General features: G+C 36.9%; 1 protein-coding gene across 1 annotated transcript in view; it reads left to right on the plus strand.

Annotated features, from left to right (window-relative positions):
• Window positions 1-17,370, plus strand: part of LOC139044143 (centromere-associated protein E-like) — a 36,342-nt gene extending 18,972 nt beyond the window's left edge. Inside the window, exons 8-14 of the mRNA XM_070503707.1 lie at window positions 583-801; window positions 3,726-3,911; window positions 10,381-10,493; window positions 12,100-12,197; window positions 13,813-13,996; window positions 15,684-15,970; window positions 17,015-17,370. Of these exons, the coding sequence (XP_070359808.1) occupies window positions 583-801; window positions 3,726-3,911; window positions 10,381-10,493; window positions 12,100-12,197; window positions 13,813-13,996; window positions 15,684-15,970; window positions 17,015-17,109 (1,182 nt within the window). The 3' untranslated portion in view covers window positions 17,110-17,370. The remainder of the gene's footprint in view (window positions 1-582; window positions 802-3,725; window positions 3,912-10,380; window positions 10,494-12,099; window positions 12,198-13,812; window positions 13,997-15,683; window positions 15,971-17,014) is intronic.
• The last annotated feature ends 1,524 nt before the right edge of the window (window positions 17,371-18,894 follow it).

Genomic DNA, 18,894 nt, shown 5'->3' on the forward strand with positions numbered 1-18,894 from the left:
TAAAAAGATGATAGAAGCAATTTCAGAGTGAGTCAGCCTTTGATGTAACGAGGGTATGGATTGGCTGTTACTCCCTGCACGGAAATAGAAGATTTTCAGATTACGAAAAGTCAGTAAATTTTTTTCCTTATAAACACTGAGGTTTGAAATGAAAGAGGAAAATAGATTGTTATTAAGTTTACTGGGTATGCTCTGCTATTAGATGTCAGTTAATGTTTATATATGACATTATATATGTCATAACATACATAATGATTTTAACCTGACCAGTTCTTCAGATTCCTCTTCATATGTCAGTGCTGATCTAATAGAATGAGATTATCATCTTGCAGATCAATATGAATCCTCTCTAGTCCTTATTCTTCTTTTATTCTCATAATCAATATCCAGCATCTTCTGAAATGTCAGGAACTGGTGCAAGCCACAAAGAATGTTCACATTCTTTTAAAGTACTATTCTAGAATGTTCTGAATAATGAATTTCAACATATGCCTTGTCCTAGAACTCTAGTATTTTCCATAGTGGTTTTTTTAATACGTAATTCATTTTAGAAGCTATAGTGTTGTCTTTACTACTCAATAGGCTATAATGAATGAATCAACAGAGTTTGAGGAAAGAAATGTGACCATCACCAAAGAATGGGAACATGACCTGAAATCAGTGAAAGAGAAAAATGAAAAACTGTTGAAAAACTATCAAACTTTGAAGATCTCTCGAACATCTGGTGCCCTTGTTAATCCTACTACACAAGGCGATAAGAATCTTCATGTCACATCAAGAGCTACACAACTAACCACAGAGGTATGAGATTTCTTATAAGATGTTTTTCAATTTGCAGCTTCATTGTAGAGTTAAAGATGTATCATATGTAACATTTCAGAGCAAAATCACAGTATTGAAGGTATTAGGGAACATGCATGATGGACTTGTTTTTTAAATATAGTTCTATTGGGGCGCTCACTCAACTAATTATAAAGCTACATGTTACATAAGATCTTACCTTTGAATTATAAAATAGAAGTAACTCATGCCTTAATTTGATTAATAGGTATGTATACCACTTAAGGTGTTATTACCATACATTATAAGTTTTCTAAATCATGTGACTTTCTATTAAATTATAATCTATGTCTATAGTACCAAACTAGTTTAGAGAGAAAGAGCAATTTAGCTTTTCTCTAATTATCATCAGTGTCTTTAATATTGGTTAATGTGATCAAAACGAAAATGGAAGAGGCTAAAAGTATAATAAATTTCTTATACAGATTAACCTGTGCCCAAGAATCAGTACATTATTTGAATAATCCAATAACTGTATTAACTGCCCTTACTTGGGAATCTGTACAGCAAACACGCTGTTTTATTTTGTTAGCACACACGTCTTAGTGGGGAACCCGAGTGAATTACAACTTAGCATTTTTACCAAAATAAATATTTATAATAAAACATCAACTGCCAGTTTAATAATTATTACTAGTGGAAACTAGAAGATCACTAATATAGAGTTTATTGATTTGCTGATCACTACAGACCTCAGTCAGCTGTAGAGGTAAAAATAGTGGAAATATGAAACCCATCTTCCAAAGCAATAAGATAAACAAGCACAAGGAAATCCCATTTTCAATGACCCCAGGAAATACCCCATCAGATAATAAATCGTATGTTATTAGTTTGATAATTAGGCCAAATCAGAGTAGCACAGAGCAGGTCAGTGATGTGGAGGTAGAGCAGTGGGGCAGGCAGAGAGTTGGGCAGTCCACCCAAACAAGTAGGAGAATTCAGTGCATGACAGTAGGAGCAGTCAACTCAGGGGGGAAAGATAGTCTGCTTAATGTTTGAATCAGAACAACCAACTAGCCATCTTAGAAGAATAAGTCTGGACTCCTACCTCATTCATTAAACAAAAGTAAATTCCAGGTGGACCAAAAAGAAACGTTTTCCAGGAAAACCTGCATGTGTGTATATGTGAACAGTCTTATATTATGAACAAATTAAGATATTTTTGTACTTATAAAAAACTGGAAATAACCTAAATGTTCATTAGTAGGTGACAGGTTAACTAGTTTATAGTACCTCCATGAAATAGGATATATTTACCCATGAAAACAAAAATGCGAGAGATCTATGTGTTGATAATGAAAAGATCTGGAAAATATATTATCAAGTGAAAATAAAATTTTTAATTTTTTAAAAAGCAGGAGGCCAGCCCCATGGCATAGTGGTTAAGTTTGCATGCTCTACTTCGGCGGCCCAGTTCATGGTTCAGATCCCAGGCACGGACCTACACCACTCATTGGCAGCCATGATGTGGCAGCAATCCACATATAAAATGGAGGAAGATTGACATAGATATTAGCTCAGGGCTAATCTTCCTCAAGCAAAAAAAGAGGAAGTTAGCTCAGGGCTCATCTTCCTCAGCAATAAAAACCCACAAAAAACCAGAAGTATATATTTATTGTTGTTATGTGCTGTAGAGTCAGCTCTGATTCCTGGCAACTCTATGAATGAGTGATGTCCAATATCCTGTCCTCAAGAGCCCTACTCAGCTCCTGTAGACTCACGCCTATGGCTTCCTTTCTGGAATTACGCCATCTCGTATTTCGTCTTCCTCTTTTCCTGCTGCCTTTTACTTTTCATCATGTCCCCAAGGTAGGATAGTCTCAGTTTTACAATTTTTGCCTCCAGAGATAGGTCAGGCTTAATTTGCTCTTGGACCCACTTGTTCATTTTTCTGGCAGTCCAGGGTATCTGTAGAGCTCTCCTCCAACACCATATCTCAAATGAGTCCATTTTTTCCTGTCAGCCTTCTTCACTGTCCAGCTTTCGCACCCACACATAGTAATTGGGAATGCGAGGGTGTCGATAATCTTGGCCTTGGTCTCTAATGATACTCCCTTACTGTTGATGATCTTTCCTGATTCTTCCATCGCTGCCCTTCTGAGTCACAGTCTTCTCTTGATTTCTTGGCTGCGGTCTCCATTTAAACTGATGACTGAACCAAGGGAAACAAAACCTTTAACAATTTCAGTGTCTTCATGGTCTACATTAAAGTTGTATAGTTCTTCTGTAGTCATATCTGTCTTCTTCATGTTCGAATGCAGTCCTGCTTTGGCTCTTTCTTCTTTCACGCTATTCTGTGTGAACTTTCTTCTTACACACTATTGTGTGTGTGACTTACTGTTTTTGTAAACTGTATATTCACATGCGTAGATACATATAGAAAATTTCTAGAAGGATACACTTGAAAGAGTTTAGTAGTCGTCGCTTTAGAGTCAGTGGGGGTTCTGAGATGGGGGAACTTAATCTTAATTATATGCCTTTGGATTTTTCCACATACTTGTATTTTTCAGCATAAAAACTAGGTAATAAAAATAAAGGGAAAGATATGTTACATGTATTCCTCTAAAGTGTCAATTAACAAATATACTTTCTGTAAGTAGTGTTAATTTAAAATGTAAGTGCCTATTTAATATGCTTAGCACCATGCTAACTAGTAAATAAAATAAGTACTAACCTTATATAAAATCTGGGCCTCTTTTAGTCCTAAATGATCAGCTTCTAAATGAAAAAAATAATACATGTATAAATTGAGTGACATTTGGAGTCTCCATCTATCCTATGTTGATGCAATCTGAAAGATTAATACCTATATATGATCTTTGTTTCATATAAACTGTGATTCTGTCTTCAAGGCACACCTTATATATGTGTGTTTTTTTTAATAGAAGATTCAAGAGCTGGAAACTTCACTACGTGAAGCTAAAGAAACCGCCATGCAAAAGGAAGACAAGATTATAAAGATGCAGAAAGAGCTTGAGATGACTAATGATATAATAGCAAAACTTCAATCACAAGTTAATGAATCAAATAAATGCCTTGAAAAAACAAAAGAAATGATCCAAGTACTTCAGGTAACTTAAAACTCATTTTATAAATAAAGGCATAATTTTATAAATTATGCATAATAAATATAAATAAATGCATACGTTTATTTTCATGCCAAATAATGATTGTTTTCATCTTCCTGTAAAAATTATTTTTAAAAAACATAAATATTCTTGACAGTTTAAAATATATCTTATTTTTTTAATTTTTTTTAATTTTTTTACTTTTCAAAGTAAGGAAATTTTTTATTTTCACTTTAATTTCTGAATGCCAAAAATGTAGAGGATGTATGTTTGTATATCTCTAGTAGTATATTGCAACATTTTTTCATAAATATGTTTTTTTTAAATTTTTCATTATTGCAGTAACATTGGATTATAACATTATATAACTTTCAGGTGTACATCATAATATATTTCGAATTCTGTGTAGATTACATCATGTTCACCCCACATAGACCAATTATCCATCACCACACGTGTGTCTAATCACCCCTTTTGCCCTTCCCCCTCCTCCCTTCCCTTCTGGTAACCACCAATCCAGTCTCTCTTGCTCTGTGTTTGTTTGTCATTTTTATCTTCTACTTATGAGTGAGATCATATGGTATTTGACTTTCTCCCTCTGACTTATTTCACTTAGCATAATACCCTCAAGGTCCATCTATGTTGTCACAAATGGCCAGATTTCATCATTTCTTATGGCTGAGTAGTATTCCATTGTGTATATATACCACATCTTCCATTCGTCCCTTGATGGGCACCTAGGTTGTTTACAAGCCTTGGCTATTGTGAATAATGATGTGATGAACATAGGGGTGCATATATCTTTTATGCCTTTGTGTTTTCAAGTTCTTTGGATAAATACCCAGCAATGGGATAGCTGGATCATATGGTAGATCTATTCTTAATTTTCTGAGGCGTCTCCATACTGTTTTCCATAGTGGCTTCACCACTTTGCACTCCCACCAGCAATGTTTGAGGGTTCCTTTCTTTCCACATCCTCTCCAACACTTGTTGTTTCCTGTCTTGTTAATTATAGCCATTCTGACCAGAGTGAGGTGATATCTCCTTGTAGTTTTGATTTGCATTTCCCTGATAGCTAATGATGTTGAACATCTTTTCATGAGCCTGTTGGCCACCCATATATCTTCTTTGCAGAAATCTCTGTTCAGATCTTTTGCCCACTTTTTAATTGAGTTGTTGGTTTTTTTCTTGTTGAGACTTTCTTTTTATTTTTCAAAAAAATATGCTTCTTATCTAAATATTTAATACTCTGTTAGATAAGTACATTTTAAAATTATATTTTTTTCTACTTAATCCCCTGTTATTGAGTCCCACCTGGTAGCCTATGGGCTTAATCTAACCTGTTTTCTCTAGAAAGAGCAGAGTTGAAATGTTTTTGAGCTTGAATGCCGTTACACAAGTCGCACCCTCCTTCATCACAGCCTTCCTTCCTCGTCTGAGCCACAGCTACTTCTCACTCTTCTGCTACTTGGGTCGGATCCTAATAGGCATTTTGTTCACTGTTCCTGCTCCAGTGTCTCTTCTCTTCATTCCAAAATTAGAAACAAGCCAAGAATGCCTACTCTTTTCATTATTTAACATTGTTCTAAAAATTCTGGTTCTTTCAATGAGACATGAAACAGAGAGGCAAGAGAAAATAATCTTAATTTTGTTTTTAGAAATTGTTAGTATAGCTAAAAACCAAGAAAATCAACTGTAAAGCTTTAAAATCTTTGAGAGTAATTTTTTAATACTTCAAATAACTAAATGATCACATTTTTATTCATTCAACAAGTATTTGTTGAATACCTACTATGTGTTGGTCATTGTTCTAGATGCCATGTGTACTGCAATGGAAAAAAAATAAAGCCTCCTTGAAGAGGCTTACATTCTGCTTCATGAAGTCAGAAAATAAACAAGTATATATGTTTGTTAAACGGTGAGAAGTGCAATGGAAAAATATTAAGCCAGACAGAGGTATATAGGTGCAGGGTGAGAGTGGGTGTGAGTAGGAGTGTGATTTTGTAAGGGGAGTTGAGGAGAGCCGCACAATTAAGATGACGAAGTGATGGTGTGAGCTGTCTGGTAGGGAAGGGCCTTCTAGGCAAAAGAAGTAGCAAATGCGAAGGCCGCAACACAGAAGTAGTTGAGATGTATTCAAGGAAACAGCAAGAAAGCCAGCGTCTCCTGAGCAGCGTGGGCAAGGATAGAAGGGGAAATAGGTGAGAAGTAGCAGAGAGCCAAATCATAAAGCATCTTGAAAGCTATTTGTAAGCACTTTGGGTTTTATTCTGGATGAGATGGGAAGTCATCAGAGGATTTTGGCAAAATGATATAGTCTGACTTAAATTTTTAAAGGCTGCCCTTTGAAAATAGAATCCAGGAAGGCGTGTTTGTTAGTGACGTGCCAGCTCCTACAACAAAGGGAACCACAAAATGCAATGGCTCAAACAAAACAGAAGCTTATTTCACACGTAAAAGTGTGGGTTCCAGCTTGGCAAGTGGCTCCTTTCCACATGGTCATTCAGAGGCCCCCGTTTCTCCCATCTTGTTTCTCCAGCACTTCCTTGGTGCTGTTTTCATCTGCATGGTTAAAGCCCAGTTGTAAGCTGTCCGTGCTCAGGCTCACAGAAAAGGGACAAGATGGAGAAGCTAAAAATTGTCTTAAAATCTGTACTCATAAAGGCTCTGGCCCAGAAGTGGCACATGTCTCTTCCTCTCATATTTCTTTTTTTTTGCAAAATATTTAGATTCAATTTATCAAAGAGAAAGCCAAACACGTACCTCTCGTATTTCTTGGAGTCAGAGATGATTCCAAAGTTTTTGGCCTGAGCAGCCAAGAAGATAGAGTTGCTACATACGGAAATGGGAAAGACTGCCAGAAGAGGAAGTTTGAAACCAGGAAAGTTCAGTTTTGGACATGCTGAATTGGAAATGCCCACTGGGGACACCCAAGTTGAGATATGACTTAGGCAATTGAATATCTGAGTCTGAGCAAGATATAGGCGAGAGGTTTAAGTTTGGGGAATCATCAGCATATAAAAATCATGAGACTGGACGAGGGCATAAGCATAATGGAGAGGAGATGTGGAGTAACCAAATGATACTGAGATGGAGCAGCCAGTGAGTGAAAAAGAAAAGGGGGTCTGGGCAACAGAGTGGTTCCAGTTTCTTCATATAAGTGAAGCTAGTGTTTCAAGAAAGAGGGAGTAAGCGACAAATTTCTCCACACTCAGTATAGATTGGTACAGGTGTCTATGGAGAGAGGAATATCTTTCCTGCATACTAAAAGTAACCATTTAGATAATATAATAGAGTATGCCATTGTACAGCATCCATGAGGAAAGAAAGCAAAGTATAGGGTATCCATAAAATCTTTATACAGTTTGAATTTTTAAGAATCTGTTTCTGTATTTTATATAAATATTCTATAAAATGCAACAGTATATTTAACTCGAGATTTGGCATAGTAAAATGCAAAGATATTAACTTTTAACCTATTCACCACTATTTTAATTCACCTGGATATAGCTGTCCAATATAATGTAGGGTTTATTAAGTGAATATAGAAGAAAGTAATTTGAACAAATGACTCATTAACAGTTTTGTTTAAATCTTGATACATTTCCTCTGTTGTATCTTTACAAATTATTTATATCAAGTAGCAGTAAATTTGTTAAAAATTCAAAGTGTGCTAGTACTTTAGGGACATCCTGCACAGTGGGGAAAAAAAGATCTTATTTATAACTGGCACAAAATATAAAATGCTCAAGTGACTAACCTTAACAAAAAATGAGGCAACATATATGAAAAGAACAACAAAACTCTAAAAGGAAATATAGGAGAGCATGTGGTTTAAAATAAGAACTATGCCATTTCCTAGGTTGTAACCTAAATACTGTACAACCATCAGTTTTTCCCAAATTAATTTCTAAAGTTAATGTAATTCAAATCAGAATCTCAAAGGAATTCTTTTTCTGGTAGAGCAAAGAAAGTTTCTCAGCAGACTCCATCTAAAATAGGATGAGCAGGTGCTGTTCACTGAGAACACAGGCGCTCAGACTCCTCAGGCGGCTAGAGGATGTTTAAGGCTGTCAGCGCTTCTGAGTGCAGCTTGGGCACACGTCGTGTGTTTGAAATAAGGAATTCTCACTGTCTTTCATTTCTAAGAGAGTATTTCCAATTTCAATTTCTTTTACTCAAGAATTGTTTTAAAACTGTTATATATGACTAATTTATTTCATTATATTGTGGCAAAAAAATTACTGCAATTTCTCCATTTTTAGAATATATTGAAATTTTCTTTTAGGTGTCATAAATGAATAAATATTTTTAGAGTTCTTTGAACTTTTAAATCAAAATGTATACGAATAGATCAATGGAACAAAATAGAGAGCCCAGAAATATATACACACAAATATAGTCAGTTCATCTTTGACAAAAGAGCAAAGGCAATTCAATGGAAAAGGGTAGTCTTATCAACTAGCGGTGCTGAACAACTGGGCACCTTTCACAAAAATTAACTCAATTGATTGTAACCTAAATCTAAAACACAAAACTAGAAAATGCCTAGAAGATAACGTAGGAGAAAATCGAGGTGACCTTGGGTTTGGCATTGACATTTTTTTACATACAACACCAAAAGCATAATCTATGAAGGAAAAAAATTGATAAACTGGACTTCATTTAAATTAAAAATGTTTGCCCTATGAAAGACAAGCCACAGACTGGAAGAAAATCTTTGCAAAACACATATCTTTCAAGAACTGTTATCCAAAATATACAAAGAACTCTTAAAACTCAATAATTAGAAAGCAAACAGCCTGATTTAAAAATAGGCAATGGATCTGAACAGACACTTCACCAGAGAAGATACACACATGGCAAATAAGCATATGAAAAGATGCTCCACATCATATGTCATTAGAAAATTGCAAATTAAAAAACAATGAGATACCACTGTACATCCACTGTATCTCAAAATATAATGGCCAAAATCCGGAACACTGACTACACTAAATGCTGGCAAGGAGTGGGGCCAGGAGCTCTTGCTCACTGCTGGTGGGAATGCAAGTGGTACAGTAGCCACTTTAGAAGAGAGTTTGGCAGTTTCTTACAAAACTGACACCACTCCAGCCAGTCATATGCTCAAGGAGTCCCTGATATCAGCATCTGGTCCAGAAAGCCAGGGTATTTTACTGGTGCCATGACTGAGCAAATACTGGGCTCCTCCCAGAATGGGCTTATCTGACCTAGTCAGCAACCCTCTTAAGCTGAGCATCTCAGCTTTGGAAGCTTGCATCTTTTTAGTCTTTGCTAACTACGTGTGTGTGCAAATGTTTTTATAGGCACTGGGGGTAACGCCTAGAGGAATGAAGAGCTCTCTGGGTCCCTATTTAGATGGGTTTATTTTTGTATTCAATATATAATAGTAATCCATAGTATGGCTGTGGTAACAGCAATAAAAGAAATGAATGATTTATTCAGCAATAATAAGAAATGAGCCATCAAGCCACAAAAGACATGGAGGAACCTTAAATGCACATTGCTAATTTTAAAAAGCCCATCTAAAAACACTGCATACTGTATGACATTCTGGAAGAGGCAAAACTAGGCGAACAGGAAAAGATCAATGATTACTAAGGGTTCTGGGGGAGGGTGGAGGGATGGATAAGTGGAGCACAGGAGATTTTTAGGGCAGTGAAACTATTCTGCATGATACAGTGATGATGAACACGTGTCATACATTTGTCAAAACCCATGGACTATACAATGCAAACAATAGACTCTAATGTAAACTGTGAACGTCAGTTAATAATGTATCGATATTGGCTCATCATTTGTAACAATCATACCACACTAAGATGCTAATAATAGGAGAAACTAGGGGAGGACACGGGTATTACCGGGACTCTATGTACTCTGCTCAATTTGTCTATAAACCTAAAATTGCTCTAAAAAATTAAACCTATTTATTAAAAAAGATTTTTGTATATGTTTGTATGTATATATGACTGATTTTTTTTCTGAGTCGAAGTAGATGTATGGCTAGATTGAACCAACCTTGAGTACAGAATATCCCCAATAATGTTATATAATATTTTGTGCCTTGAATTCAGTTCTACTTTGATATTTATATTACTGTTCATCTCTTGTCTTATTTTCCTGATTTACCTTTATCTACCCATTTCATTCGTTTCAACTTTTCTGTTTCATTTTGTTTAAGTATATTGTTTTTTAATTGGGAAAAATATTTGTTTTAAGAAATAGAAGTCATAGGTTTTCTAATTACACATTAGCTTCCAATAGCTTCACATGTACTTCACATCAAATATCTATTTGTTACTCATTTTAGGGTTAAAATTTGTGCCTTTCCTCCTTTTCATATGTTTGGAGTTTGCTGTTTTAAAATGTTCCTACTATATTAGGTAGTTAACAAGTCTTTGAAACTGCTCTAAAATTACTTTATTTCTCTTTTCTCTAAAACCTTTAGGACAAAGTTGCTTTAGGAGCTAAGCCCTATAAAGAAGAAATTGAAGAGCTCAAAACAAAGCTGGTGAAAACAGACCTAGAGAAGATGAGAAATGCCAAGGAGTTTGAAAAGGAGTATGTCTTTGTCTTAATTGAATATGACTTTAGTAGCTTAAATTTCCTTTCTAAACTGTATAAATTTAAAATATATTAAGATATTGTTATTGCTTTTTATAAAATAAATACAAACATCTACAGATTTTAAAGTTATTAAATTCTCATTATGTATGCAAAGGTTTTGAAAACAAGCACAATTCTGATCAATTACTGACATACTATGTCTTTGGATACTTCTTGTTCAATCATATAGGAACAGCTTAAAAATGGCCTTTTTTGTTTGAAAGTGAATATTAAGAACGTGTGTGTGTTTTTAGCAGTTTGTCTAAGGTTTCCGTTGGTTCTCTTAATTTCATTTGTTCTTCCTATTGTATTTTTGTGTAAGGTTTTATTTCCTTTTAAATTGTAGTACTTAGTGCCCAAGAGCATATTCCCTTTTTATTGATTTATTTATGTATAGTACCATATACAATAGCATGCCTAAAGTTCTTTGTGGTATAGCATAATGAAAAGAACATTAAACAGAGAGTCAAGGAAACTGAATTAGAAATATAATGTTGCCACTTATTAATATGTCACCTCTGACTCCTCACACTTTTTATTCTTCCTGTAAATGTTTAATAAATGTTTAATGATGATATCTAATTTTGCCCAAAAAGTCGCACTCTGAATCTTCATGCATTCTAACCAGCCTTCTATTGATAGGACTGTTGGTTTTAGTGGAGCATCATTAAAAAGGCAATTTTAGTGGCCAGCCCAGTGGCACGGTGGTTAAGTTTGCACATTCCGCTTCGGTGGCCCAGGGTTCACCATCCTAGGTGTGGACCTACACATCACCTGTCAAGCCATGCTGTGGTAGGCATCCCACATATAAAGTAGAGGAAGATGGGCACCGATGTTAGCTCAGGGCCAGTCCTCCTCAGCAAAAAGAGGATTGGTGGCAGATGTTAGCTCAGGGCTAGCTAATCTTCCTCAAAAGAAAAAAATTTTTTTAAATAAATGCAAAGCAATTTTATATAGAATAGAATCAGCAGATACTTTCAGTCTCTAAGAAAGGCAGAAAGTCTCATAATTTAGCATTGCCAATTAACACTCAAGCAAATAATTAACAGAATGTCTTTTTCTCCTGGGTGCAATGAGCAGACTGTGACCTCTGACTGTGTCACCTCAGATCAGAGCTGCAGTCGAGTGTGCTTTCCTTACAGTGTATACAGAAGGTGCTTTTGGTTTTACGCTTTGGTAATTGTTGTACCTTCAAGAGGTTTCTAGGACCTCATGATAACAACCCAATTATTTGTTTTATGGTGCCCCTGAATGTAATTTTGCTCAATATCCAGTTAATGATACCTATTGGGCTTTCAGAAATTTTAAAAGAATTGGTTTCTCAATGTTAAAAAAAAATTGCCCCTGCAGCCAAACAGAACACTTCCAATTTGATGGTGTTATTTATGGCTATAAAGTGCATGATACCAGGGGGTATCGTGAGGGCTTACCTACTGCTGCTTATGCATATCATATCAATGTGATGTATCTTATCAGAAAATTCTTGACAGCAGTTCTGTTTATTCTTCCATTAAAAATTAGTTGCTGGCCTTTTACATATTTCTGTTGTTATTCTTAATAGAATTACTTGTACAAAAGCCACTGTAGAACATCAAAAAGAAGTTATAAGGCTATTGAGAGAAAATCTTAGACGAAATCAGCAGGCCCAAGATACTTCAAGTAAGTAGAAAATGCTGATATTTCCAGATCTTTTTCCATCTTACTTCTCAGTATACTTACACATTTTGAAGACTGCTACTATATATATGACAGTCAAGAATAAACCTGTTAATCACTAATTTATAAAGAACTATTTTTAAAATGAATTCATTGAGATCATATTTATCCTGTGATACCTCCTTAAGTTTCCTGTAATCTCAACTATTTATCCATTATAGATTCTTAAAAACTATGAATGTAACCTGTGCGCTATCAGATCTTTACATATCAGTGAAGATACCTTCAGTAGTATACAAGAATGACTTACCTGTCAAGGTAGACGTACCCTTCCCAATAAAACACAAGCATATCTTAATAGATTTTAACCATGTGCACTGTAAAAACATAGTCAGTATACAGTAAATATTATCCTACTTGTTGTTGGTACTGAAAATACAGACTTGATGCTTACTGGCAAACTCTTTGAAACTTATCTTAGATACAGTTTTCAAATCTAATCATCAAATTTCTGCATATACATTCCTCAAACTGTATCTTTTCCCATATTTCTGTCTCTTATGTTTCATTTGAAAAGAGAGAATGCTGAACAGTACTTGGGGCAGCTTTGTGTAGTGGGTCCAGCATCGAAATAACGTCACGAACAGTTCTCTAAGCTGACTGCCCTCACTTAACAGCCTGTGAAATCATGAGGAGAACGCCTGACCTTCTAGATTGGATATAGACTTGTAAGGATCAGGCTAAAAGTTGTGTGTGAAAGCACACTGAAAATTCTAAATGTCAGGCAAATGCAAGATGATGTTTGTGTGTATTATTGTCCACGCATTGTCTGGTGCTTGTTTAGTTTGAACTGCCCTAGTGTCCATTGCAGGATAATTGCAGCTCCTACCTGGAAAACTTCAAGGGGTAAAAATAGAACTTTTGTTGTTAGAGAAGGGTCAGGATGATTCCTTCTAATTTGTGACTTTCAGGTACGTGTTATACCTGAATTCAGAATAATTCAAAAGGAAATGGACATTGAGTGTCTTCCCCACACTCATCTTGCCCCTCCCTTGTAAACAGTCAGTGACCCAGTGAATCATTCCACTTTCTAAGCACCTCACACTTTTATGCAATTTTACCTAAAATTTACAAAACAGTTCTTTACATTACTTGTACACATATGGTGTAAAATACTGAATAGTATATTCTTTAATAGCAGTCTAAGGTTTATTTAGTTAACAAATACGTGTTGAGTATTGGGAGCACATTGACTGCCTTGGGGTGGACCCCACACACGCTGTGTGGTGGAAGCAGCCCTCCAGGGGACCCCACTGGCGTCGAGAGTAGACAGTGAAGGGCAGCTCCGACTGCTGCCGTCACCGTGAGTGATCCTAGCAGGTGGTGGTGGTGGAGGTAGTGGGTGGAGAGAAGCAGGGGTTCCACAGATACTTAGAATCCATGATGGAATTGGCATAGGAGGTGAGGGAAGAGGAGGAAGTCAAGGATGACGTTCAGGGAGATGGTGCTGAGATGTTTTGTTTTTTATAGTGATTTATTGAACTTACTAATGTTTCCTTTATTGTGAACTTTGGAGATAATTAAAATTATCACCTGCCTGTGTGTTTGCCTCCCACAGTGATATCAGAACATACTGATTCTCAGCCTTCAAGGAAACCCTTAACCTGTGGGGGTGGCAGCGGCATTGTACAAAGCACAAGAGCTCTTATTTTGAAAAGTGAATATATACGGCTAGAAAAGGAAATTTCTAAGTTAAAGCAGCAAAATGAACAGTTAACAAAGCAATGGAATGAACTGTTAAGGTAAGATCTGCTTACCTGATACAGGAATTATGCTTATGGTGGTACGTGTGGGAGAGGATGATGCCTACACATGCATATATATTTTTTGCAGTGGGCAACCCCTCACACATATAGGGGAAGTAATTTTTAGAGCTCATGTAATGTGTCTTTTTTAAAAGGAATGAGAATATGGTAGCACCATTCCAGAGGTTTGCTATCCATCAACTGACCTTTTTTTTTTCCTGAGGAAGATTCCCCTGAGCTAACATGCCAATCTTCCTCTATTTTTAGTATGTGGGCTGCCAGCACAGCATGGCCACTAACAGAGTGATGTGGGTCCACACTCGAAAACCAAACCCAGGCTGCCAAAGTGGAGTGCCCGGAACTTAACCACTAGGCCACAGGGCTGGCCCATCAACTGATTTTAGCTAAGCCTGTTTTTAACTAAGCCAAGAACCAAAAAGTAAACCAAGATCTTTGAGGGGAGCTTAAATATGCCACAAATATGCCCAAGTCAGTGAGGCTTTACTCAAAGGAGAATCCCTGAGGTCCATTATTGTAGCCCATTAACCTTTATAAACAGTTGTAAAAAATTTAATTAATTGGCTTCTACCAAAGATTAGAATCTTGTGCTAATCTTTACTAATGATGCAATAGAAGAAAAATAGGCATTAAATAAATATGCAAATAGCTACTGTTCTGTGTGAGGCTATTAAACAACAAAAAAAGCAAACAGGACATTATGAAAGGGTCCAACAGAGGGATCAGACCTTATCTAGATGTGGGGAGGGGCGGTGATCAAGAAACTAATATGTAAGAGTAGATCTGAAAATGAGTAGCAGTTAGGCATGATGACAGTAGAGATGGCTAAGCCTTCTAGGCTGAGGGAACAGCATGTGCACAGGCTTTGAGTCAAAGAGGAAAGTGGAACAGAAAGACATGCAGTGTGGCCAGAGCATACAGAATGAGGCAGAGTAAGTGCAAGATGCGATGCCAGAGGCCACTGGTCCAGATTACACATTGCAGGTCATTCTGAGGCAGCTGGGGTGGTCTCCTAAATGTAACGGGAGGATTACCACCACTGGAGGATTTTAAGCTGGGGCCTAATGAGCTCATACGGCGTCTCTAGCTGCTAGAGCAGAATGGGGGGGAACCCAAAAGTGTGAGGTTGTATCAACACACTTGGCTGACTGATCAAAGAAAGGAGAGCAGGGCCTAGGATTGCTTCCCAGGCTTCTCTGAAGGAGTGAATAAATGCAGGCAGCATTTCCTGTGGGAAGCAACACTATAAGTAATCCAGAAAAGCACAGTGTAATATATCTTTTAAAATAACAAAGGTACATTAAAGATTCATCCATCCAGAAGACTAACTTATCAAATTATTGCCACAGAGCATCAGTAGATAAACCATGCTGGACGACATCACTGATTCATTTGAAACCTAATATCATACTTTTCAAGATTCTGTGATCACGGAGATTTAGTACAATTTTTCAATTTATATTGACCTCATTTCATTTTCTGAACTGTGGAAATAATCCAAACTTAGGAAGCATTAGGTTGAAATTAAAATGTAAATATGATAAAATGGTAAATTATATGTCACATATATTTTACCACAATTAAGAAAAAAAATTTTATGTAAATATGAATATATTTCTGGAATTGAGCAGTCTTACAGTCTCTTTTATTTTTCCCCACATTTAAGCAATAATCATCATCTTTCCAATGAGGTCAAAATGTGGAAGGAGAGAACTCTTAAAAGAGAAGCTCACAAAGAAGTGACTTGTGAGAATTCTCCAAAGTCTCCTAAAGTGACCGGACCAGCTTCTCAAGAGAGACAGCATACGCCTTCTCAATGCAAGGAACAGAATTTACAAGATCCTGTGCCAAAGGACTCACCGAAATCTTGGTTTTTTGATGGCCGATCAAAGTCTTTCCCAGCACCTCACCCAGTTCGCTATTTTGATAACTCAAGTCTAGGCCTCCGCCCAGGTGGGTAAATATACTGGTTACTTGGGGATCGGGGATAACGGTTGGAACTCATTTGTCACCTGTGGCCCCAAAGGGCAAGTTTAGACAAGAGAAGATGTCATGGAGAAGCTGCACTGCAGAGATGTCATTTGCTGTCTCTGTGAGAAGTTTCTCCAAAGCACAGCACTGAATTGAAATCACTTTTTACCCCGAGGGAAGTCTTATTCTGCCTCCTGAACCTTCAACTTTTCCCTCAGATAGACAAGCAGCTCTCGAGGACACAGAGAGACACCATCCTACAAACATAACTACTTTTACTGCAAAAGACCTTCTTATCAATTCAATGGGCCAGTATTTCCAGTAGCATTATATTCATTTTACACAAGCCAGATCATAGACTTATATCATTTACATATTCATTCAATGAACAGAAATTTTTGGTCTCCACCTATGTGTCACATATTGCACCCTGATGGTACATTGATAACCAAACCAGATATGGCCCCTGCCTTCCTGGAGTTCACAGTCTAGTGGGTATAGACGGTGATCAAGTAGTCAAAAAAGGTACAGTTCTAGAGTTCAAAAGCCTATGAGTTTTTAATAGGTTGTTTTAGGAACATAAGGAAGTCTTCCTTGAAGAAGGGGACTGAGATCTAACAGGTTAAGGTGAGTTAGCTTAACAAAGAGGGGAGGGGAAGGCGATTCAGGCAGAGGGAACAGGGTCGGCCCAGCTGGGAGAGACCGTAACCAGGGGAAGGGTTGGAAAACCACGTGTGGCCAGAGCGCAGTGCACACAGGTTCCTCTGGGTGAAGTCGGTGAAGCCAGAGAGAGAAGAGCCAGATGCGCAGGACTTTGTGGGTTGTGGAGAGGAATTTTTACTTCATCCTGGGAGCATGCTAGAGGAAGCCGTTGAAAGATGTTAAAGAACAGCAGGAGAACATAATGGGTTATCAATTTGAAAACATTACCTCAGCTGTAAGGTAAACTGTATATAAGCTGTATGTTGTGTTGCAACCAAACGTGTTTTTTAATAAGATGACTTTTGCTTTCTATTTTTTTCTCAGAAGAACAAACTGCTGGAGCAGAGAGTGTGGATCCTCAGCCAGGCCCTTGGCACGCCTCCTCAGGACAAGCTGTGCCCGAGTGCAAGACTCAGTAAACTCTGCTGTCACTTTTCTAGGGGCCTAGTGTTCCTTATTTAGAAATGACTGTATTTGTTACTTTATTTTTCTATCCCTGGCAATGATGTCACAGTCCAACTTAATTTCAATTCAGTTTGCACTTTGCCATTAGAAATTGAGGCATTCCAGTCATTTAGAATGGTGATAGACTGCCTTCTTCCTGAATGTGGTAATACTTTAGAAGTTGAATTGTTTTATTTATTTATATATTTTGTGAAGAATAAAGTTATTGAAGGAAATTTCCAGTCTTTCCGTGTATACATAAAATGTATACATTTTCATTAATCTCGTAATCCACATGTGACTTAGATAATACATAAATTAAAGCATCATTTAATTAACAAAATTCCTAAACCTGGGCTCCCCGCAACACATAAAGCATCTATGGATGGGCTTCACACAATCTGTAAAACCTCTGAAATTTTATCTTTTGTGTGTGGATTCAGTTTTCTAGGATACTAGGGTCCCTACTTTCTTATAACATACTCTCTGAGAGGTCTGTTACTCTATAAGAGGTTAAGAACTGTGGTTTTAGAGAGTATCTGATAGTACTTTTATATCATATGACTTTGAAAAACCATATAAAACAGCAAGTTGCATAAGGTTTAGAACAGAGTTAGTGATTTCAAGGCATTCTTGGCTCTTTGGTAAGAAGACTTATTCAAAGGGAGAGATTATTAATTGTATCATAGCCATCACTGTTAAAGTCTATGAATTGGTTATTTCCCTTACCTTAACACACTGTCACAGGTTCACTAGGGTGAAGTGAAACTGTGCCTTCCTATAACGCTGTCCCTCAGGCCTGTCCCTTGGGAGTTTGGTTTCTCCTCTGCACCCAAACCAGACATGATTACAGAGCTGCAGGTTGATTCTCTACGATGTTCACTCCTCCACTGAATAAGAGTATTGCAAAGTAGTAGGTATGTTCACCTGGGTAATAAAACGACTTTAAGGCCATTAAAAATATAATCAGTCTTAAAAATAGATGATGACATAAAGAGATGGAAAGCGATTCCACGCACATGGATTGGAAGAATAAACACGGTTAAAATGTCCATACTACCCAAAGCAATCTACAGATGTAATGCAATCCCAATCAGAATCCCAATGACATTCTTCATGGAAACAGAACAGAGAATCCTAAAATTCATATGGGGCAACCAAAGACGCCAAATTGCTAAAGCCATCCTGAGAAAAAAGAACAAAGCTGGAGGTACCACCATCCCTGACTTCAAAGTGTACTACAAAGCCATAGTGATCAAAATGACATGGTACTGGTACAAAAACAGACACACAGATCAGTGGAACAGAACTGAAAGCCCAGAAGGAAAACCACACATCTATGGACAGCTAATCTTTGACAAAGGAGCTGGGAACATACAATGGAGAAAGGAAAGTATTTTCAACAAATGGTGTTGGGAAAACTGGACAGCCACATGCAAAAGAATGAAAGTAGACCATTATCTCATGCCATACACAAAAATAAAATGGATCAAAGACTTGAAGATAAGTCCTGAAACCATAAAACTCCTAGAAGAAAATATAGGTAGTAGACTCACTGACATCAAACTTAAAAGGATCTTTTTGAATACCAGGTCTTCTCAGACAAGGGAAACAGAAGAAAAAAATAAGTGGGACTTCATCAGACTAAAGAGCTTCTGCAAGGCAAAAGAAACTAGGATCAAAACAAAAAGACAGCCCACCAAGTGGGAGAAAATATTTGCAAATCATATATCTGACAAGGAGTTAATCTCCATAATATA

This window comes from Equus asinus, unplaced genomic scaffold, assembly GCF_041296235.1.
Source record: "Equus asinus isolate D_3611 breed Donkey unplaced genomic scaffold, EquAss-T2T_v2 contig_621, whole genome shotgun sequence".
Lineage (NCBI taxonomy): Eukaryota > Metazoa > Chordata > Mammalia > Perissodactyla > Equidae > Equus > Equus asinus.